General features: G+C 49.3%; 1 protein-coding gene and 2 long non-coding RNA genes across 3 annotated transcripts; all 3 read right to left on the reverse strand.

Annotated features, from left to right (window-relative positions):
• Positions 1–1635: 1635 nt before the first annotated feature.
• On the reverse strand, positions 1636–13348 carry LOC119111439 (uncharacterized). Its single transcript, XM_037235252.1, has 4 exons — positions 13176–13348; positions 8657–8890; positions 8147–8274; positions 1636–1959 (listed from the first exon to the last, which is right to left on the reverse strand). Exons 1-4 carry the CDS (start codon positions 13321–13323, stop codon positions 1636–1638), a joined length of 834 nt encoding a protein of 277 aa, XP_037091147.1. The 5' UTR covers positions 13324–13348.
• A 2017-nt stretch (positions 13349–15365) lies between these two features.
• LOC119112479 (uncharacterized) lies at positions 15366–17380 on the reverse strand. Its single transcript, XR_005095724.1, has 3 exons — positions 17339–17380; positions 16433–16517; positions 15366–15774 (listed from the first exon to the last, which is right to left on the reverse strand). It is a non-coding gene; the product is annotated as an uncharacterized LOC119112479 (long non-coding RNA).
• A 12-nt stretch (positions 17381–17392) lies between these two features.
• On the reverse strand, positions 17393–21259 carry LOC119112480 (uncharacterized). Its single transcript, XR_005095725.1, has 3 exons — positions 21117–21259; positions 17907–18033; positions 17393–17529 (listed from the first exon to the last, which is right to left on the reverse strand). It is a non-coding gene; the product is annotated as an uncharacterized LOC119112480 (long non-coding RNA).
• Positions 21260–22979: the final 1720 nt, after the last annotated feature.

A 22979-nucleotide genomic window follows, 5' to 3' on the forward strand; every position in this document is an offset into this window, starting at 1 on the left:
CGTGCGCCATTCGCTCTCTCCGCCAGCGCAGCCCGTATGAGTGCATGTGGGTACGGATTAATCGATATCCGTTCAGCTTCTTTATCCTTATTATCCTTTCCCACCAATTTCGGTTCAAGACTCCGTAGTCTTGCCCCAGATGCAGCAATTGCTTGGATCGTAATGCAGAGCCGGTCTTGGGGTATGACTGTTACGTGATATACTTAAGTCTCAAAAGCCCATTCCTTGATTTATGTAGTTATTCGCCTATTAGCACCCCACATTTCCATGAAATGTACAAGTATTGTCCGTTTTTTTACTTCTTAGGTGTGAAGCTGCTTTACTGTGCATGAAGCCACGGTGGAGTGTGTACTTCCTATGACATGGGACGGCAACTGTGCACCAGCATTCGGTTCAGTTCGACACAGGCCCGCTGCCGCCGAGTGTGCACTTCCTATGACATGGGACAGCAACTGTGCACCAGTATTCGGTTCAGTTCGACACAGGCCCGCTGCCGCCGAGTGTGTACTTCCTATGACATGGGACAGCAACTGTGCACCAGTATTCGGTTCAGTTCGACACAGGCCCGCTGCCGCCGAGTGTGTACTTCCTATGACATGGGACAGCAACTGTGCACCAGTATTCGGCTCAGTTCGACACAGGCCCGCTGCCGCCTTTCAAGTCTGGGTCCGTACCTGTGCTGACGGAAGCTTGGTGTCATGCTTGTGCAAATTCATACGACATCGTGCGCTGTATTCAACAAAATAAGTATGGTGGAGACCGACAGCTCGTTTCTGCGGGTAAAAAAAAAAACAATTAGCGCACAAAACGTGCATGCACACACAGTCCGAAAGTCTACGCATGCGTTAAGGACGGCTTGCACGTGAAGAGTCTAACCCGCCAGTTCTCAGCATTTCTTGCATAAAACATGTCAATAAGTGACCAAGGATGCTTAACCAATCTTAAACGCACTGAGGATTGATGCTGTCCGGAAAAATATGCACATCAAAGACAAGTTTATGACTTGATACTCATGTCGCATCGCATGTCAAAATATACAGCATATTGCAGCCACTCAGTGTATTGTTTGCAACGACCTGATCATTGCCTACTGCGCATGTCACAACCCAGTCTCATGAATGTCACGGGCACACTGAGTACACTGAAACAGCTCACCGTCGCCTGTAGACGGAGGTTTCATTGATATTGATGTCGGGAGCCGAGTGGGACAGGAATCATGGTCCAAATATTGTCGGCAAAATATTATGCAGCACTTGCTAAAAATCAAGATCATTGATTGCATGTTTGCGGACGTTTATCATATAACATGGCCGTTCCATGTTAACATGGCCCTTTAACGTTACATGGTCGTCTTAGTGTTTATATGGCTAGCCTAGAGAAGAGACGAAACAGCCTAGTCCGTCGTCAATATTCGGCTTGAGGTGTTGAGAAGACACTACGGCTGGTTACTGCCAATGAACACTGCTGGGATGTTGTTGATGTGCCTTTCCAGTTCGCGAGGTCGGCATACATGCGTGCCCAATATCTGCGGCATTCCACGTGCTCTGCTACGTAGCCCGCCAACGCGAAGTCATCCGCCACGGCACACCTATCACAAGGAAGGTCACAACACCCGGGCCCGGCGTCCGCGTGGCTTTACGGCCGCTTGATAGGCCGCCGCACCGGCAGCGGCGGCGGCGATCGCCGAGCGGCCGGAGCTCCGTCCCTTTTCCAGCCCCAGTCGGGCCTGCCTGACACCAGCGGCGGCACCAGGATTGGGGGCGTGTTCAGGACCATGCTCTCCAAGTCGGCCGAGTGAGTCGGCGACGGGGCGGTTTCGGCGGTGTGGGCGACGACGGTGGCAGTGGCAGTGGCTGAGGCAGCGGAGACGAAGCGGAGAGTGGTGGTCGTGGCGTCAGCGTCGGCGGAGGCCAGCGTCTTGGGCGTGAGTGGAACGCCTCTTGGCTCCGGGGGTGGGTTCTGAGGACGAACGAACCTTGTGTCCTTTTAGCTGTTGAGGTGCGCGCGTAAAAGTAACCAGCACTTAGCTGGCTATTCTTTTTCAAGTCTCCAAGTATGAGCATAGCTCAAAATACTGATCGTCGTCAACGCAAACGTTATTTAGTATTACAACGAAATCGAATCAATACCTCCCGGCACATGAAGGTGGTATGTCATACAAGAACTTCACTTCATAATGCCGAAGAAACCAAAAGCCGAAAGCCTTTTTCTGACATAAAGTTATGAGGCCATACGGGCCTAGGTGGTACCCGGCAGACCGGACAGACCGGACGGGCCAAACGGGCCCCGACTGGACCGATCCTCACTGGACGGGATCAAGTAGATCGATCCCATCTACTTGTTTGTAGATCAGACGATATCGGGTGCCAGCGGAAGTGACCGACATAAACCGGACGGAACGGAAATAAATAGGAAAAAATAAAAATAAACGTCTCCAGGTGAAATCGATTAGGAAAAATGAATGGAAGCCTTAGAGCAAACATCGGTTTACCACAGATATATGTTTCGATTCCTTTTTTTGATTACAATCCACGAACCAAAATATTCTCGCAGAACCCAGAAAAAACATTCCAGTGACGTTCATGACTTGCAGTGGTTCAGAAAGGTTGCATGAACTATTGTAAAAGCGATAGCGCTAGTGGGTAGCTCAACGCAAGTCTTTAAAGGGAATGCTCTACATTTGAAGATATAGAAGCAAGCACCAGATATGGTGAAATAAGCTCTGTTATAGCGAATGGTACACTTGTAAGCATATTGCTGAAGAGGAGACATTTTTACATTCACTAAATATGACCATCAATACGCCAATGCCTGATTACATCGTGGGGTGTTTGTATGAGGCTGAGGTGCTGCCAAACTGACCGTACAAAAGTGTCACCTTAGCACTCACCTTTAGTACTTAAATCTCCCGAGAGGAAACTGACGCGGTGCTGGAGGTGTTCCGTGCGCCAAATATCGTGTGATTGTGTATTATTTTCAAGTTATTCCATTACAAGCCTTACTTCCGTAATAACTACCGCGTTGTGTGCACCATAATACAAGGGTGTACAATAGGGTGTGTCATCAGAAACCAAATCAAGCGAGGCAAAGCGATTCTTTGGCGCAGGAGTTCAAAAGTACACGGCATAGCAATAGCTTTTCCCAAAAACTTAAACTCGTGACGGGCGAGCCGATCGAAATATCGCCGTAAACCGACGCCCGGCGTTGCAGTCATCCTGAGCTTGGCGGCGCCCGCCGCCGTATGTAACACCAAGCCGTGTGCAGTAAGCGATACAAAATACATTTGAATATGGAAGCGATGTAACCGAGCGCTCCTTAAGCCGTCATACGAGAATGCCACAGTCTAAGGTCAAATATGCGGATCAGACATTGCCCGATTGATTGCCATATGGCGGAAACTTTATGTGCTGTTGAGTATGAGCACGTTGTACCAGGTTATTGGTTATTATTGCTTTAGACTTTCGCTTCTCGAAGACAACTCACATGATGCAAACAAAACCATGCGTAGCATATGACTCAGAATATATTGTCTGGTGTACAGCTTAATACATATAGCAAGCTCTGCAGCCTATACCACGGGCGTGGAGCAGGGAGTAGGGTGACCCCATGTACATCTTGCTCCTTGCCGAGCCTGCGCATTCGATGCACCGGCCCAAACAGCAGCTCCTCACAGACTGGAAACCCAAAATGCGCGTTGTTGGAGATCGCACGGCAGCAGGAATACCGTCGCAGCTGGGCTCCATATATTGCCGAAGCTCCAGCTCCAGCCCCAGACGTCCTCGGCTGTGCGGCGCTGGTCGCACTCCTAGTGTGAACCAAATAGGATGAGATGGGCAGCGGAGCTTGCACTTTGTTCCGCTGCTCGCAGTCGCTGAGGTCTCGCAGTGGAGCATGTGTGACTGGTTCGTGCCCGGGGATCAGTTCGGTTTACCTCACGGCATCGAAATTTATCGCTGGGATGGCGAAGACTCTGGGCTGAAGAAGACCCTCGGTTTGCTGCCCACGAGCGGCGCGACGATCGGAACCGCCTGTTCGCGGACCATGCGGTTCTCATCCCATACCATGTCCAGCAGCAGCTGTTCCGAACGGACCCAGTACCCGTTACGCTGGGGAACTGGCTGCACCATGGCCTATGTTTGCTGCAGCAGCTCGCGGAGCAGCGCGATGTTTAGGAACAAGTTACGTAAGCCAAAGTCGCAGCTGCTGTTCTGCCGGATGGCGGACCATACCGGCACATAGTGGCCGACCACGCACTGGACGAGGTTCTCGGAGTGTTGCTGGACGTCTCGGTAGAGATGTTAACTAGGAGCATGCGAGCGACCAGCTCAACCATTTGAAAACAAAAGCGAGTACATTAGAGCAATTCGTTACAAACTGATCATTAGATCATACAAAAGTTATTGCGTCTCTTTAGTGTATGTAATTATCCTCATATCCAGAGTCCTTACATGTGACGGAATGCATATCAACAAATATACTAGCAAGCACGAATCAACGAGCAAATTAAATGACATACTACGGCACAAGGTATGATAATAAATATATGCTCAACAGTGGGTGCATGAAATATCAATTAATAATTGATGAAATTTAAGCACCTATTTCTATAAATTCTAGGATAATGTGTTTTCATATTCACCTGGCATGGTTCGATGGTCCGATTCGCCGCTGGGCTGCCACGTTTCGGACAGATCAGTTTTGAATGTCCGAGGCCAGAAGGTACAGCAACCGTAAGTGCTCAGCTGCTGAATCAGGTCGACCGGCAGGTTTGGCACGTGCCCCGGCATAGGCTTGAATGCCACATCGTCCCTCTCCCAGGCCTCTCCGGCGCAGGTCTTGCCGATAGGTCCAGAAAAAATACATCCCGGGTTCGTGCCGTCCAAGATCAGCAGCAGATGGAGGAGGCTCAGCTCGTTGCTGTGCGGCTGGCAGATGAACCAGTGTACGGGTGACTCGGTAGTCAGTTCATACAGCCGGAGCACGTCGCCTATCGCTTGGTGTGGACGGCCGTGCTATCGCAGCCGAGCACATTGATGTGACCGTCGCACTACGAGCTGACGGAATGTAGCTCATTGAGCAAGTGCTAGGCGCGGCCGAACTCGGACGTAAAATGAGTCACGTAGCGGTTGCCTGGCTCAGCGATGACAAGCACGTGTTTTTCGACGGCATTCGTCTAGCTCTGTGTGGCTCATGTATCTCCCTCCTTCGCGGCCGTCGGAGAAGAGGATGGTCAACCCTGACTCGTGGATTGCATCAGCATTTTGACGAACCGGTTCCTTCCTTGCTCTGTCTCTTGCGTAGCAGATCTTCTTACGATCTACGATATTTAACTTCAAGTAGCTAGTCCGCCTCTGCTGTGTTGTTGAAAGGCGTTGATGATAGCAGCAGCGGCCCGCTTCGAGCCACCGTAGTTGTCAACCGCCAGAGCGACGTTAGTCAGGTCGCTCATGTTACAATCTGCAGTGACAGTGGTCTCAACCGGAGCGAGCAATCGGCGTCGTCGCCACCAACTACCATGTGCGGAACCGCGTAAGAATCCCTGCTCTCGGCTGACTCGCCAACGCCGAGACCGCTTGGTCTCGGAGCAAGCTCGAGTTCAGCACCAACAGCCAGCGCTGGTTCAGCAGGCGGCGCGGGCTCAGCAGTCGGCGGGGAAGGCGATTCAGGTTCAGCAGCAGACATCGCCTCACTGGCGGCCGATCCACGACGCCCCTAAAGTTGTGTGGCCATCCTCGGCACCTCGCGAGCCTCCCTAGTCACGGTCGCATCCCGGCCATACGACCCCAGGTTAAGCTTCCGGTGCCCGCACTGGCCCTTCAAGGCAACATCCTCTTGATACATTGTGCAGGCAATTGGGCATGGAAAGCTGCGCTGAGACTACCATTTGCATTTCGCGACATCGAAACGCATGTTGTATTTCGCAGTGGCGGCGTTGCTGTGTCGCTCTCTTTCTTTCTTTAATTTCTTGCTCATAGCTCCGTTGGCATGATAGCAATCCATCTGGATCAACTTTGCCACATATTTTAGCTCATGAACGGGGATCGCTTCGTTGGTCCAGCAGTTTCATGATCTCTACCGTCGCGGTCTTGAAGATGGTATTAGTGAGATTCCTCTTCGATTCGCTCAGCCACCTGATGCAGCTCAAGGCTTTCCCGTAGTCGGCAGTTGGTGGTGGGACAGCGGAGCCGGGTGGCTGATCACAAAATGCTTTGCGCGCGACCGGGTAGCCTTCGACATGCTTATGCAAGTATTTGTTCGAAAGTAATGTTTCATTAACGGACAAAGTAAACTAACAGACCCATATCGCCTCACAACAACCATATAAATTGTAAATCAACGTCAACATGATGCGTTAACAATCGAAACATTTAACCTATCCCCTATCCCCTAACCTATCCCCGTCGGCTAGAACAGCTCATAACTGCGCAACTTTGGGTTTTACCAAAAATCAATGTACTTTAAAAAGTCAGCTTAAGTTTTTTGGCAATGTTTTTCTGGTGTTCTTCATAACATTTATTTCCTACTTGATCCATCAGGTACAAGTAGTGTGGAAAGTGGCAAGTTTGATGCTTGTTGGAGGATGATCCCAGTGCGCAAAATAGGTGGCGCTAGTATCTAATACAGTTTTTTGTCTATCAAGGAAAAAACTGCTCTCGCGTCCCGAATGGTGCAATGATGCCGTGCGACAGGCATTAAGTTTCATCATAAATCCGTGTGCCAAGGAAAGACTTTGTCTCACTTGATTCCAAGAGATTAACCCCCTCGATGACACACCCTAATGTACAACACCTTGTCTTATGTAGCACAAAACGCGATTCGGGATTAAAACTTTCACAACCTGCACGACATTGGTTGAAACTTAATGATGTCCGTTATATTTTGAAATCGTATTTCAGAACGCCAGATATGAACGACTCGTCGATTCTATTCTTTGGGCCTTGAACACCATATGGCTGATGGGCAGGCAACATTTGAATGACGTTTGTATGGCGTCATGCATGACCAAATGAACTTGAAGCGTTCTGCACGAAACTGTCTGCACACTTTTTTGGCGTGCAACTCAGAAACTAGAGCGTTTCAGGCCTTAAAGGCAGTGTGTAAAATTTATATGGGGTTTTAACCAATTAGCCATACTGAAGACCTTTTAGTGCATCTCACAGCCCCGCCCTTCTTAAGACCCCCTAGTTTCTAAGCTACACGCCTGCGACAATAGGGAGAGTTTCTCTGGCAGAGTATTTTAAAATCATCATGGCATTTATGGCATCGTAATAACATCATTTAAATCTTGCATTTCATAAGCCATGTGACTACCAAGGCTGCGAAAAAGGTAACGGTCGAGTCGGCCATATCCGGCGTTCGTGAGCACGATTTCCAGATAAAACGGCCGTCAATGGCTTATCAATGTTGTGTAATCAAGGAGCCTATTTACTATGCAGGGAATTTCTGGTATCTAGAGCAGTCTTTCTACTTAAAAGTATACCAGTTGTTATAAGTGAGCTTATTTCATCATATCTGATGCTTGCTTCAATATCTTCAAATGTGAAACATTCCTTTTAACAATGACAGGGCTGGGAACTGGTCCGAATGATCTTAAAAATGGCTGTCTCGATTTAAAACCCCATACAAATGTGAAGCAGTCATTTTAATGACTGGCTTCTTCATTTTATCTACGAAGCTATAGACTAATTGTTTCAAGGCATGTATGCATGTATGTATCGACGTTTAAACGCTCTCCAACATAAAACAGGTTTTCTGAGTGTCAAGTCGATAAGAAAAAAGGAGAGACATGTTAAGAAGGGCACGCGTAGCGATAATTACACAGCAATACATCGAAGGCACACATGAAACACAGCTCAGGGACACAACACTCAAGCACACACGCTCAGCAATATCATATCAAACATACGGTATGCAGTTAAGCCACAAAACCAGTTAGATGCACTACACTTACCCATTATTGTTGACTTATTCATGTAATTTTAACCAAGCTAGGTAACTTTTTATCATGACATTCAGAAATTACTGATCCAAAATATTATCACCACTGGTCGACCGAGAATCGTATTTCTCCACGTCGGTTTTCGGTTTACTTAATCTCTGGTCTCTAGAAGATACCATCAGCGCACATATTGACGTGCTCACTGACCTTGGCAAGATGCTGATGGTATGACTGGAAGGTTGCTTTTCTAGGCATCGGGCAGTATTGCCTGTAGCATTTCTTGACCTTGTGCTCCTGGTATGTCGCTGAGGTTGGGCAACCCTGTTTGGTTTTACCTGTAAAACATAGCCTGCTTGACTGTACCGCAGAGCTTCTGTCCACGTCACAGGTGGCACGTTCTGAACAAGTGTGGCAAGATTAATGGCTTCTGTTTGAAAATGTGCTGATTGGCAACAAGTCATGATCGCCTGTAGTAGAGTGGTTCACAAAGTTTCCCAAAAGTGGTGTTCGGAAAAAGCGTGCGAAGGGGTTAGCGTTTTCCTTAAAATTCCGTCCACCAAGCACGAAAGCACGCTTACATTGGTCAACATTTAAAACACAGACGCGTGCCATGGTAATTATTTCACGTCCAGGCTAAGGTGGCTCATGACGTTGAGCCTACAGTTAACGCACATTATGCACCGTATAACTCCACCTACAAGCTTTCCAGGTGCTCACGTTTGGATGGGGTCATGATGTTGAAGAGCTTGCTGAACAGTCCCAAATAGTCCTGCTTTTGGTGTTTGTTGCGTTCCCGCATCCTCCGCTCGTTGTCCTGTCGGATAGCCTCCTTGAAGTCTTTGCGGGTGGTCCACGATAGGGCGATAGCGTTTATTTCCGACAGAGTGTACTTGTTGTTCCTGAAGTCGTGCAGTAACTCCAGCAGCTCCGTCTCCAGTGACAGCTGTCGTCCTGTCGATGACACCACTCGGAATGACGTGTCCTTCATCGTCGCAAGGTGCCCTGGCCTCGCAAGACGAGAGCAGTCAATGACCCCCATGTATCGCTGCAATGAGCTCTGAACTCGCACATTTCGATGGGCTGAGCTTGGACCACACCACCGCCATATTCTTCAAAGCTTTGACCGCTTGCTGATCTCTGTATCGTAGATCGCGTTAGTTGCACTTGAAGTTCCAGCGCCAGATGTATGCGAGGTTTGATTTATGAGTGGTTTGAGAACTCTGCTGGGACATTTTGTTTCGATTAGTATAAGTGGGTGATACAAACAGGTAGTGCAGCAGACATCGTTTCGGCACTGCCATCATTGCAAACTAAAGATAGGCGGTCAACGAAACATATACTGGGCGGAGACGTCCACGCATACAGTCTGGTAATACATACCGCACAGACAGCCAATAAACACGCAGCGCACGCAACACAAACATTTGCGCAACGTCACGTCATCAACCTGACAGCGGCTGAGTACGCAGGCCCGATAGAGACCTGTTTCCTCACCCCTACCATCGTCCGCTCCAATCCTTGATGATGCAAAACAGGTCTCAATACAGGATTGGTGGCTCTGTGACAAATACAGTGAATTGTGCATTGATTTGGTGCGTTTGGTCAGCTTATGACTAAGTTCGACCAAGTAGAAATCTCGTCAAAAACCGTCATGACCGGGATCAATCGAATGTTAATCACGGTTGTGCCCAGGATGAGAACTGCTACGCACACAGCATGGTATATCAGACAAATTAGGTGGCACCGCTCGTGTCATATGTTGAGTGATAATCTCCAATGGTGTAAAGGAATGTGGAAATATAACGCGCGACATGATAACAGCGTACCAATCATCCGACTTTTTTAATATGTCGTAGATACGCGCACATCGAAGTGCCCTGCCTGGAGGAGCCTAGCATTAAGATGCTTGATTATGAGCCTATGTCTTCCCCCACTCCCACAGTCCGCCGAACTGAGCTAGCGTGTTGTGGTCATTACCAATTAAATTGTTGGCCGAAGGTCTGTACGTCACACCTCTCGTCGCGTTCATCTGAAAATGTACGCATTCGTTGCTAAGTCAAGGGTGTCCGACCCGTGTTGTAAGATTTGTAGCCGCTCCAAAGGTTCAGGTATTGTCACCACTATTGACGGAAGTGCGCCGGCCGCGACACGAGTGTTCTGTGAGCGTGGTTACCCGTTGACCTCCAAGAGGCCCGACTCCGTCCAGAAACAGATTCGTCACTCCCCTATCACACTGACCGTCCTGATTCTCTGTCAGTTTCACTGAAGAGTTAAACTGTAAACATAACACTTATGGTGGCGAATCTAATCGTATTAATCCGTTAGATAATGTTGCAAAAACATGTACAAAAATCAGAGCGACAGTAAAGTGACAGGTCAGTTTCTAGTCTGGGCTCTGGAGTGCTCCCGCGCGGGTGTGACCAGGGCGGGCGGTCGCGACATGGCGGTCGCAGCAGGGCGGTGCTCCCGCGCGGGTGTGATCAGGGCGGGCGGTCGCGACAGGATGGAAGCGACAGGGCGATCGCGGCTGTGTGCTTCCGCTGATCGAGCCGAGCGGCTCTGCGCCCGGCTAGGCGACATCCTTCCCGAAGCACGATGTGCGCGACGACCGTACGACACATGCAAAAATGGCACTGAGCGTACACCATGGACATATGTTTATATCGGTAATCGCGCGTTCTGTGAAAGCGACGGCGTGTTATCGGCAAGCAAGAAAGCCGACCGTCTTTGGGTGCGACCAGCTATGCTCGGACACGATTGCAGTTTGTAGAGATCCAAGGAGCGAGTAAACCACTCCGTTCAGCTCAGAGCTGTTCCGCTCGTTCATTTGAGTTAAGTTCAGTTCAGGTCAGGTCAGGTCAGGTCAGTTCAGTTCAGCTCAGTTCAGTTCAGTTCAGTTCAGAACAGGTCAGCGCAGACTGCCAGACAGCACCTTATGCTTTCTTTGCAGATAACCATTTCTACCGCCTTTTCACGCATCTGCTGGATGCGACGAGCCGTGACCGAGATCATGTCTCGGCCGCATTACGTGACCGAGATCATGTAATGACGGTGGAAGCATGCAACGCTCATAAATATAGTCATCTGCCTTTAATGAAGGCAAAAGAACTTCTTCGGCTTCCTTTAAAGGAATCAAGTCACGATTTATAAAAAGCTATTACGTGCACGTCCTGAGTAATTACGTTTATGTCAAACTGTTGACCAGGAAAACATAATCACCTGTGAGCAGCGTGGTTATGTCCGCGCCTCGTGAAGGCCCCTCAGAACTGGTGATGAATGACCCGATTTGAAGGCCCGAAGCGCTGGCTGAAGGTCGTATTAACGGGCCTCGGCATGTAGGGCCGAGCCCTTAAATGCCTGGTAGAGGGCCCTTTGCGCCGATCGAGGCTCCCCGAGGTCCATGAGGGCCTCTTTGTAGGCCGGGCACTACCAATACCAAACAGTCGGCTCAGTGTTGATCTGAGCCCTGGGGGCCATTTCCCAAGCCGGTGCCCGAGATTTGCATTGGTAGGGGCCCCTAAAACAATGAGAGACCCATGTGTGGGTCAGAGACTCACAGCGATGACCAGTTGTTCCTGTGCCGGCTAGTGGCCCCGACTCGGCCAGGTAGCATTTGCTGAACCGGGGCGGGGACAGGACTCCAAAGGTCACAGAACCTCTCGCGTTGATCGAGATCATGTGACATGAAATGGAATGCGAAACAATGCAACAACGGAATGAGATATGAGAACTTGATATGAGATGATATTCTTCTGTGAGGCAATGGAAGATGCCTGTGCCAATCAAGGGTCCTGATACCGAGCGGGGCCCTGCATCCCATTTCAGCCAAGGACTCATTAATGAGAATACCCCACATTTCAAGATATTAAAGCAAGCATCAGATATGACGAAATAAACGCGCTGGTATACGCACGCACAACTAACGCACAACTAACGCACGCACGTAACGCACAACCACTGGCATACTTTTTAGAGGCAAATGCTGCTCTAAACAACAGGATTTCTCTGTTCAGTAAATATGTTCCCCGACAGGTCATTGATTGATTGCGTCATCGTACCTTGCAGAGTATTAATTGAGAGCCCATTGACAGCCGATGTCTCTTGATATCGTGCTCACAAAGCCAGATATATACGACTTGACAATGATATCTTTGTTTACTTCGATCGCCGAATGGCCAATGGAACGGCAGGGTTTGAATTGAGTTATTATCGCGTCATAAATGCCCGAGTGACCTTGGCAATAGTCTGCACATATTCGCGGGCGTATAGCTAAACAACTAGAAGGGTAAAGGTCCTAACATGTCAGGGCTGCGAACTGCACACAGTGATCATGTGGCGCACTCCTTCTAAGCCAAACTGAAATCTCTTGGCCAATTACTGGATCCCCTATGGCGATAATGGACCGCTTTGTTTCAACGAAGGCCCCTGGGTCGACCTGGGGCCAATGTCCCGGATCAGAGGGCCTTCCGCGTCAGGAAGGGGACTAATGTGTGATGCACCTCTCTAAGCGCCTCCTGATGACCAAGTTATCTTTGCCCGTGTTATTATGATGGTAGCCAGTAGGCACACAGCGCGCCGCGCACTAGGACGGAATGGCCCTTCAGCCCCTGACCGGGAAAAATAAGGTGTCCCCAGCGTTCTACGCACGGGGCCCATTGACAGGAAAAAGGAAGGGTCCTTAGTGTTCAACAGGTTGGATCGAAAAACCACTGTTGTAAAACAACGCTTCGTAAAACCTTTTGCAATCACTTCGTACCGTTTCAAGATTTCACTGGGCCGTATCTTTCATTTGCTAATTTTGAGGCCACCCTCTGAACAGATTAACTATTACAGCAACATGACAAATAGATAGTTTGTTGCTACTTTTTCAGCTTCGTGGTTTCGTAAATGTTCATCCCTGCTAACATCAATCTAGAAATTGCAAAGGCAAAACATACGCCTGGATTGCTATCAAAACGTACTAATTTATGCCTTCTGTTCAGTTAAGGAAGGTATGCATAATAACAAAGCGAAGAACATCATGCCCGACGAAATCTAATGGGCCAAACACGGTCATATTTGGCCCCTTCACCATAATAGGGCCATCTTTATCAAACCTGTGCCACACCCCCTCTTCTCTAAGATACCGTCAGCGCCCCTGCGTGCAATGATTAAATATCCAATAAATGTCAGTCCTTCCTGGAAACCACTATGGTTAATGCCTATATTAGCAAAAGTCACTAGGAAGAGCACTTACTGACAGCAGGTCTATAGGCCCCCTCCGGCAGCGCGGTCTTTGTCTCTGGGGTGACGTGGAGTACATCGGTCGGCAGCTTGAGGGGTGGCACGCGTCCGTCGCCTGGCGGAGGACGTGCCTCGCCGCTGCAGTCGTCAGCTGCTGGCATTGCCGACTGGTCGCTCAGTGCACCGTCGGACTGCGCCGGCGGCGACCGGCAGGCGCCGTCGGACTGTGCCGGCGGCGACCGGCAGGCGCCGTCGGACTGTGCCGGCGGCGACCGGCAGGCGCCGTCGGACTGTGCCGGCGGCGACCGGCAGGCGCCGTTGGACTGTGCCGGCGGCGACCGGCAGGCGCCGTCGGACTGCGCCGGCGGCGACCGGCAGGCGCCGTCGGACTGCGCCGGCGGCGACCGGCAGGCGCCGTCGGACTGCGCGGAAGACTGGGTCTGGCCTCGGGCTCTGGCATCTGCTGCCAGGACATGGCCGACATTGATTAGCTGGCGACGAGCACAGGCCCCGGTGCCTCACAAACCTTGGAACGCGGCTGGCGTCCGACCGGCGCGCTATGGGGGTGGATCTCTGAAGCCTTGACAAGTGGAGCGACGTTGGCGTGTTGTGCGCACCAACACACACCCAGCAATTGCATGCACAGCCCAGCAATGACTTTTACTGTGGCTTTTCGGCATACAGCGAGTTGAAGCTGACATTCGGAACTGCGACCGCGATGACTGCGATAACCATGATAACCGCGATCTGCCGGTCGTGGGCACAGCTGTTCGGATCAGGAGGTGGAGTGTCAAGCCAGACACTGACCTCTCTTCCGCATCCTCAGGTAGGGTCCGCTCGCCAGACTGTCAAACGACGCAAAGATGCTGCCCTCTGCGGATGGTACCGGAGCTGTTATTGCTGACTTGCACAGCCAAGAGCTGGTGGTTGCAGACTTAGGAGACCGGATGTACTTACCAGGACTCCAAGCCACTCAGCAGGGCAATGCAGTGATCGGGTTTCGTCACAGTGGCGGCAACACTCCTTGATGTCCACTGTGTGAATTTCAGCCACATGCATCGATAACTTTCAAGTTCGGACCGAAGGCATTATTTTCTGTCAGGAGAATGTTTCCGATTGTAAGGAGCCGTTCTGAACCGAGCATCTCGGTTCCTTCCATTGAGTGTGTACTTAGAGGGTGTGCTCGGTAAAGAAGAAAATCACAAAAAGTCCCGTTAAGAAGATCGACGCTTGTGATAAGGATTCCAGGCCCCGAAGTCACTCGTATTATGTACGAGTCCCAGATAGGGCACACTATTTGGCTCTGTTGACATGGGAACATCCAGCTGATAACTTCCAAGGGAGAGTCAACCTGGCACATGGCACGCTTTTGACGGTAGCGCACGCCACGTAAAACCCTTCGCTGTCTTGTCTGACAGACGGATAAGAGATAAGATTATTTCATGATCCGGAATGATTCTTAATGGTGGGTTCAGGGCAAGTGCAGCAAGCTGTCACCAGATCCAAAATCACGCATACAAACTATTTGCAGTTGATTGTGCAAGGTTAGCATGCAAATGAAACAGGTATCGATGTAGGGCAGCTCAAAATGTTCTATTTTTATTTGACATCGTCATAATTATGCAAATGGAACAATTTTCGTAGTATACAAGTGTCTGGCAGAACAACAATTGGCATGGAGTCTTTTACTAAACAAGACGGGAAATTGGAAAACCTATCACAAACAGATTGCTGTGATTGGTTCTCAAGGCCAGGCGTTGTTGTTATGTAGTCCGGCCCATGCCGGCTCTCACCATTCGACGGGCCATAAGTTACACACTCTGCGGTTGCATAAATGGTAACTCTAAAGCGGCTAAGTTTTGAAATTCGTCAAAATTGGCAGCTTTTGACCGCACTTGCGTTCATCGTTTGCGCAACAGCAGGAGAGGATCAACTGGTGTGGGCATCAAATGGTGTAGGCTTTGCGGCGATTGGAAGGTTTCTTAGATGTGACTTATCTGCAACAGAGTTTTTAATGAGGAAACTTGAAGAATTCTGGCCAGGCCTAGGGTCACCATTTTCGCAACTGCACGAGGGAATTATCTACGGCGCATCGGATGGTGACTTTTTCGCAACGGTCTCTCACTTGGTCCCAGCTGTCAAGCACTGAGCCGTCTGTGGGATATACAAATGTAAAATTCTTAAAATTATCGATTTTCGACCAGACGTAGGATCACCACTTTTGCAGCTGGCGGAGGTTGAGGCTTTACACCGAGCAGAGCAAACCAATTCGAGAGCTGTGTCGTCTGCAAGGAGGAATGTGGGAAGTTGTCAAGCTTGACAGCTTCTGGCCAGATTTACGTTCAAATTTTCGCAATTTCAAGACTGACTCAGTTATGATATATCGGATGGCAAAAGTGTTGCAGCGAGCCAGACATCAAGACAGCAAAAGAGACGGCAGGGCCAGGGTCGAGAGGCAGAAGGAAACAGCCACATTCTAGACATAGGGATCAATACTGCACCGGAGAAATCCCACGCCGCCCTCCTGTCGTCGACAGCTATGTCGTACTGGGGCGAGTCCGGGGCCTCTCGTGCCTGGCCTTCGAGACCCGGGCTGTCAGGTTTCAGGTATTCTGGAATGGGGCGTTCACTATCAGTCGTGAGCTGCGGGAGTGAAGTGCACATTGCTGACACCTATTTTGTGAAGGACATATGTTGCCCACACCGTGCTTCTTATAATACATGGCAAACCTTGGGCTTTGGAGCTTGGCTCTGAAGCTTTGCGAATTTTACTGAGCATCAATATGTGCGCACAGCTATCTCTCATGTCCCACATGCTTGTTCCACACAGAGGTGTGCGAACAACCACTTTCAAGTCTCGCATGCTTGTTCCACAAATAGGTGTGCAAACAGCCATCTCTCACGTCCCACATGTTGGCTTCACATGGAGGTGTGCAAACAGCCACGTCTTAGGCATCACATGGTTGTCCCACACAGAGGTAGCCGAATAGCAGTCTTCCATGTCTCGCAGCAGTTCAAAACCCTCCCTTAGGCAGGCACAGACAGGGTTACGCTTACGTAAGATGCGAGCACGCACGGCCGCTATATCGTTCCCAAGCCTTTGGTTCGAAAATTCCCTTCTGTTTTTTCTTTTAGGCGCGAATGGGCAGTGTTGTCATCAATAATGACCATCAAATGTCAAACCTGCTGCATAAATGTTATGTTCGATACTAGCCACAATTTATCGCATTCTTCCGGCGCGCCATCGCCCCGCACGGCATATATAAGTACCAGTCAAGCTGTTGTGCAAGTCTTCCTCGGTCATCTGTGACCACTCCTCGACTTTTGGGATGATGCTGGAGAGGTTGGACAACTCCTGGAACATTTGGGCACATTTTAACTGACTGTACCACACTCCAGTCTACGTGAAGCATTTATGACAATGTGATCACCTTAACAAGGAAGCTCAGTCATTATTCTCTTTCGTCAAATGCTGACGGATCGAAAAAACGTGTTCATAAGATGAAATGACAAAGCGGGGCATTTGGTTATTCTTTCAAGCTCATACAATTACAGATAGATGGCTTCACACATTCATATTGAATGCTTCGCTTTAGCTCTGCGATACCACATCAAGAAAGGTGTGTCATTTTGTCATATGTAAGCACTACCCCTGTCGGACACACTCGTTGACATCACTGTCCTAGTGTAGCTGCACGGCGCTGCCTTTTGTACCCCAAACAATTCCCCCACCATGCTCAGTTGTGCAATACTTAGCGCATTGCCATGACCCCGCACCAGCACGTGTAACGCAGTCACAGCACACCCATTGTGACTGCATCTTGCCGTGCCTGCCACCAGCCTGGAGTCACGTCGCGTATTTCATCAAACTCATTGTGACGTCACAGTTTTATGCCCGCCAATCGTCACAGCCAGTTTGACGCCATCTTACCAGTGTCCGTCATATTTGCTGTGATCTCAGCGCACCATGTTCCACCATAACCAATGTTACGTCACCGTCCTATGCCCCGCCTTGCCCAATGTGGCGTCATCTTGCCATATCCCGCTATGCCCACCTTGACGCCGCCTAACTATGCCCATCATCTACGGTGACGTCATCTCGTCATGTCCTGCTGTTCTCCATGTGACGTCACGCCTCTTCAGGTGCTGCGTGTCGGCTGTATGCCTTCATCTCACCATGGCGCGACGCAGCTGGTCGGCCAGCAGCTGGTGTCCGGCGGCAGCGGCCAGGTCGGCCGGCCGCTGGTCGTCCCTGTTGGGCAGCGCCAGCGCGTTCTCGCCGCCGGGAGCGTCCACCAGCCGGCTGCAGAGCTGCCCCAGCCCGTGCGCCGCGGCCAGGTGCAGCAGCGTCGGACACACAGCGTCCGCTGCAGCATGACCGCGCGCCCCACCGACGTCACTCCAGCACACGCTGCGTCCGCATCGAAGTCAAAAATAGTAACCCTCATGACGCGCGCGTGCACGCGCGCAGGCACACGAGCCCGCACATCATCATGTGATCACCTGCCGACATATTAGACCAGGCCTCTTGCGTTCTCTAATCTACGAGGGCATTGTATCTATCTAAGGCATTGCGCGTTCAAGCGGAAGGAGCCCTGTTTGGAAGCAGTGCATATTCAAGCGGAAGAAGTTTCATTTTGATGCGTCTTCCGTTGCTAAGCTGAGTGGCTAAATGAGTCGATGTCATGGGAAGTGCTCGTGCACTTTCGGTGAGATGAGCCTCTAAAGCAGAAAGAATACGTACCCTGCTCAATACTGGCTAAGTTGGTAGTGAAGCATAGGTGCTCGATCCCCGGTGGACAGTTCTTTCTGAATGTGTCTTCTAAAATGCAGTCAAGCTCATCTTTTGCGCCTGGTTCGATGCCAAGGGCCTGTAGGATATCGAGATAGGTGTGTAAAAGAGGCCATGAGCTGTTTTCAAACATCTGGCGTCCGTATTGATCGAAGAACTCCGAGCTCGAGCAGCTTTAGTGTGGTTTCTGGATGCCACCTTCGCATAGCCTTGGCAGTCAGTTTCCGCTTTATCCGTTGGCGAGAGTTTGCGGGCGCTTGCGTCAGAAATAAATTGCTATCACGAAAATAGTGATTGCGCCGTGTGGCTGCGACCGAACCGCACGTTGTTCTGATCTTGACCAGGCTTCGAGCAGCACTCCAGCTAATTTTTGCATTATGAAAATTGGCTGCTTAACGGGTTTATCGGACGGGCTAAATAAAACACTCCAAGACGTTCAATAACTTCGCCCTGTTTAACACGCGCCTGGGTGGTCGGTCGAATACGACGCGCTCATATTTGGAGGAGTCCATTTGCCCCCCCCCCGCCCTCCCACCGGGATATAAAAACGTAAGACTAGGTGCCAAATTAGCCGGGTAGGTAAGACTCTGTGCGACCTCATTTGTGCCACATTTAAGGATCTCTAGGCCCTTACCTTCGGGCTACGTGTCGAATAAAATGAAACAACGTCGAACTCGAGATGAGTGTCAAAGTGCCCTCAGACCTCCTCACGAACCCGGCCTTAACCTTGAGATACTTGCTTTTAAAAAAAAAATAGCGTTCGGATGATATGTCAATATCCCTACCTGACCTTCATAAAATCAAAATAATCAAAAACCTTCCTGTCATTTTGACATTCGAATGTGAAATTGGCGTTAACAACTACCCTAGGCCGGGTTGACCGGGTCGTTTTATGTCTACGACCTCCCTTCTCTGCATGGATTCAAAATACGAAATATGCTGACGCCTTTTTAATCAAATATTTAGAACTGAGGTAGAATTATCCAAGAAGGCAAGTTTGCAGGTGAAAGAGTTGTCCTGTCTCGATCTGCACGTGATCTGGTCACAACAAGGTCAGTGAAACAAGTTCCGATTTTAAAGTAAATTTCTTAGCTGCCTAAAAACAGCCCAGAGATGCATTACTTTGTCTAACACTCTGCTGTCACATTAGCTTTAAAAAGTCCCTACGAACTTCCTTTGCTGGCATTCATGGCCTAACTTTGATCTTTTGCAGATATGTGGCCTGTTTATATTCACATGCATTGTTACACCAACTGATCGACTATTTAACTTTTTATACGCTCACGAGGCTTGTCGCCGCCGCGCCGAACCTGTTGGGAAGGCATTCTAGAAAATCTTACGGGGTAAAAATACCCTCAGCTACCACCACCGAGCGCGTGTTGAGAGCTGTTTGAAAGCGTGCAAGAATTGTGAGTCGCAGCTTCCGAAGAATGGTGCTTCCTGTCGGCGTAACCGTCAGCTGAAAAATTGGCATAGGGCTGTCAGTTGCCAGTTGCAGCGTTCTGCTCGCCGACAGAACTACATAGCGCACCGCTTTTAGCAATAGAAATACACAACTTCGATCACAATTTTTGTAAGACTTTGCCCTCACCAGCCACGGTGATGTTGCGTCCTTCGCTGGTGTGCGAGGAGTGAGAACGGTGTCGGGGACATAGACCAACATGAGCAGTTACAGGGAACGGGCAAAATGAGCAAAAACCGTTGACCTCTTGCCTGAAAAAAACGATGCGGGCATAACTATGTTTTTATGTTTTTCCCCTCCCAAAACTGAGCAGAAACAACCATATCAAGGTTGGAAAAAGCGCATTTTGTACTTTTTATCAGCATGTTTGCAAACCGGAAAATTAATTTCGCTTAGCACTGGCCGATTTTGCACACTTTTGGATGGGTGATGCACAATGATGAAAATAGTGTCTGCAACTAGCATTCTTGGTTTCGGATGCCATAATTGTTCGAACTATCGTCCACGTCTGACGTATGGGTTCGTACAAAACGGCCGGTTTGTTGAGTCGCCGGCTTTCGTCAGGTGTTGGTGAGTCCTGAGAACGGATGGACAATGTTTGGCTTTCAGCCGTGTACACATCACAACTCGATCTCTCTCCTAAGGACGATATACCGGGCAATTATTTTTTCCGTGAAACTGACATCCCGTCCGAATTCTTCCGAAACACTAGTCTGATTTCGTTCACTTTTGATCTGAGCAATGCATTTCCGCACCATTTGAAGTTTGTTGCAGTTTTCCGCGATACTGTTCTGGCGTATTGCAGGGGGCTGTCTTCAGTCACAGAGGCGTCAATGTTTGCAAGCAATATTTGAACGTATGAGTGGGGGGAGTGCAAATACCTCCTAGTTGCCAAATATACCTTACCGTTCATGTAATTTCATATTTCCGATGCAAGCGATGCTAAGTCGCGCAAATAACGTTAGGAAGGTGTATTGTCTGTTATCTGAGTGGTGTGGATGGGTCGAAAGCACAAAGACAAAAGTATGCAGCTGGAGGGAATATAGCATAAAGCGGCAGCTGGACATTTGCTTTTCTCCGAAAGACTCCACGCATGAAGAGCAGGCTCTCAACGGGTCTAGCAAAATATTACAACCATCTCCGCATAGTCGCATGCTGGATTTGCCTCCCAGTAAAGTTCTTTAGAATTTTCCCAGGGTGGTTGAGAGCCGCTCGTTTCAGCTTCTGTTTGCCCCCTCCCCCCCCCTCCGTCAAACGAAAAGGCTAGATTCGCCCCGGACATGATGCATTCCTTTCCTCGTACTTCGTTTTGGGTTTGTTTTATGCCCTTTTGCGAAAAATAGTATCTGTTACAGCAAGGTCAATACAAACTGAGCCGATACAAGTGAATGAACTATACATTGGCGCATAAATTGGTAGAAGCAGATTATTGCTTTGAACGGACAAAACGAATGCTGGAAAATAGGTGAATAACGGTTTTATAAATGATTGACACAACGAGGAAACAGAAGAATGATTGACACAAAATTGACACCTCACAAAAACAGTTTCAAGCCACAATCAACTATGCATGGAGCGGCTGAGGGCTCGAAAATCCACCGCACATTCCTAGCTTCTGAAATTGTAGCCTACTGCAGAATTTGCTGAGTGGCAGCAGCAGCTACCGTCCACCCGCTGCGGAATATTTGTGCATGACATACCTGACAGAGGAACTCTATCGGTGAGGTGAGAGTGTCCAAAAAGCTGGCGTCCGCCTCCAGTTCGCTCGGACGATGGACGGGCTGCATCCCCCACGATTGCCCCTTGTGCATAATTTCAACACCTGATAGCCCCCGGAACTCTTCATCTGAAACACACCACGACTGCATGCTGTGAGGAGTGCAGTCACCATTCACATGACCACAAAAAGTGCAGCAGCGTATGTCGATCGCCTTTAATGTTTATGCTGAAAGTAAATCAGCACAATGTACTGACAAATAAACGCATTCCGCGCGTTCGGAGATTCTGATAAACACATGTCGCTAATTACTGGATACCTTCGTTACTAGATATCGATAATTGCAATATATTTACGGTTCAGCTAAACACACTATGCGGTAAAAATATTGGTTTAATAAGGACATTGCCGGTAACGAAAGGACGTTGTTTAAACCTATAAGCAGGATGGAGGCAAGAGGCGTCACTTTATGTACGTTTTCCGATTCGTACTCACATGCCAATCTTCTTCTCAGCCCCACCCCACCCCCATCCTCCCTTCCTCCAGTGCATAAGTACAAAATAAAGAACCATTGGTCCGGGGAAGCAATAACAAATATCCCTGAACTGTTAGTACAGGTACCTGATCACATCATCCAGTATCACGCTCATTGCGTACCACATGGCATCCTGCGGCGCTCTTCACGCTAGCATTATTAGGCCGGGGCTTAATTGGTACCAATTTTGGAATGCACGGAAACTAGAGTAAACGAAAGCATTGTTTGTTGCCAGGTCTATCGACGTAGCGAATGAATCTCTTTTCGAAAGCAAGTAGTGTTTGGTTATTATGTATCTGCTCGCCATTTTACGTTTGCAAAGCTGGTCCAATGGGACGAAGTCACAGAGCACGGAGAGGTGAACGACGAATAAGTACACGGCGACTGAGCGAGGTTGCTTCCGTTTATCGATTTTGATAGATCTTACAGCATTTCATGGTTTTCGGTCCCGACCAATAATACCAGCATCAAAACGGCTGGCATTATTGGTCGAGACGGCTACCATGAGCAAAAAGCACTACCGCAATGAAATCGCTGTCATATGGTATTCACTGTTGGGCCATTGCTTACACCAAAACTTTGCTGAATTACTGCATTATAAAGACAAGCTTACTCGTGAAACTAATTACACGACATTAATGGTAAAGTATGACACTACAAAGTGAAAACGCTTTTAGCGGCGAGCACGGTTTTTGCAGGACCTGTCGCTTTTAGAATCTTTCAGCTTGATCTCTTTCGCCCTAAAAACAAGCCAAGCCTCGTCTCCATGTCCGTAAAGTCCGGCTTGCCACAGTACTGGCCATGGATTAAACCGATCTTGTTCGCTGCAGTCCCGGACAGCGGCCGTTTTGCCGACAGATTAAAGGGGTTGGAGCAAATGTCATTTTGTAGTTAATTGATGTCCAATCTCAGGCTCGATAAGTGTCTGGCTCTCTGACATCTACATATAATCATAGCTTACCACAGGCATATCTAACCGGAATTTTCCGCGTCGACAAATAAGTTGCCCACAGTATGCTCCAAAAAACGAACAGAAGCTAAGCGGACTCTTTCGAAATTGAAATAAAAGGGCATAAAGCACTGCATACATCATGAGGCGCACACTCACGCCGGCCGTTGCTTCACTTCTTTCCGTCGTTGCAAAACACTGGCGCTCAGCCAGACGTCCCGACACCACAAGGACTGCTCCAGACCGGCGCCGCACGACTTCACTGGCGCCTAGTTGTCAAACACTGGCACTCCAGGGACACCCCGGCCGGGTGAAGGGTGGCACATGACCTGCTCCGGCCCACTGACCGTTTGTGGATTAAT

The sequence above is a fragment of the Pollicipes pollicipes genome, unplaced genomic scaffold (assembly GCF_011947565.3).
Source record: "Pollicipes pollicipes isolate AB1234 unplaced genomic scaffold, Ppol_2.1 Scaffold_7261;HRSCAF=8764_pilon_pilon_pilon, whole genome shotgun sequence".
NCBI classification, from domain to species: domain Eukaryota; kingdom Metazoa; phylum Arthropoda; class Thecostraca; order Pollicipedomorpha; family Pollicipedidae; genus Pollicipes; species Pollicipes pollicipes.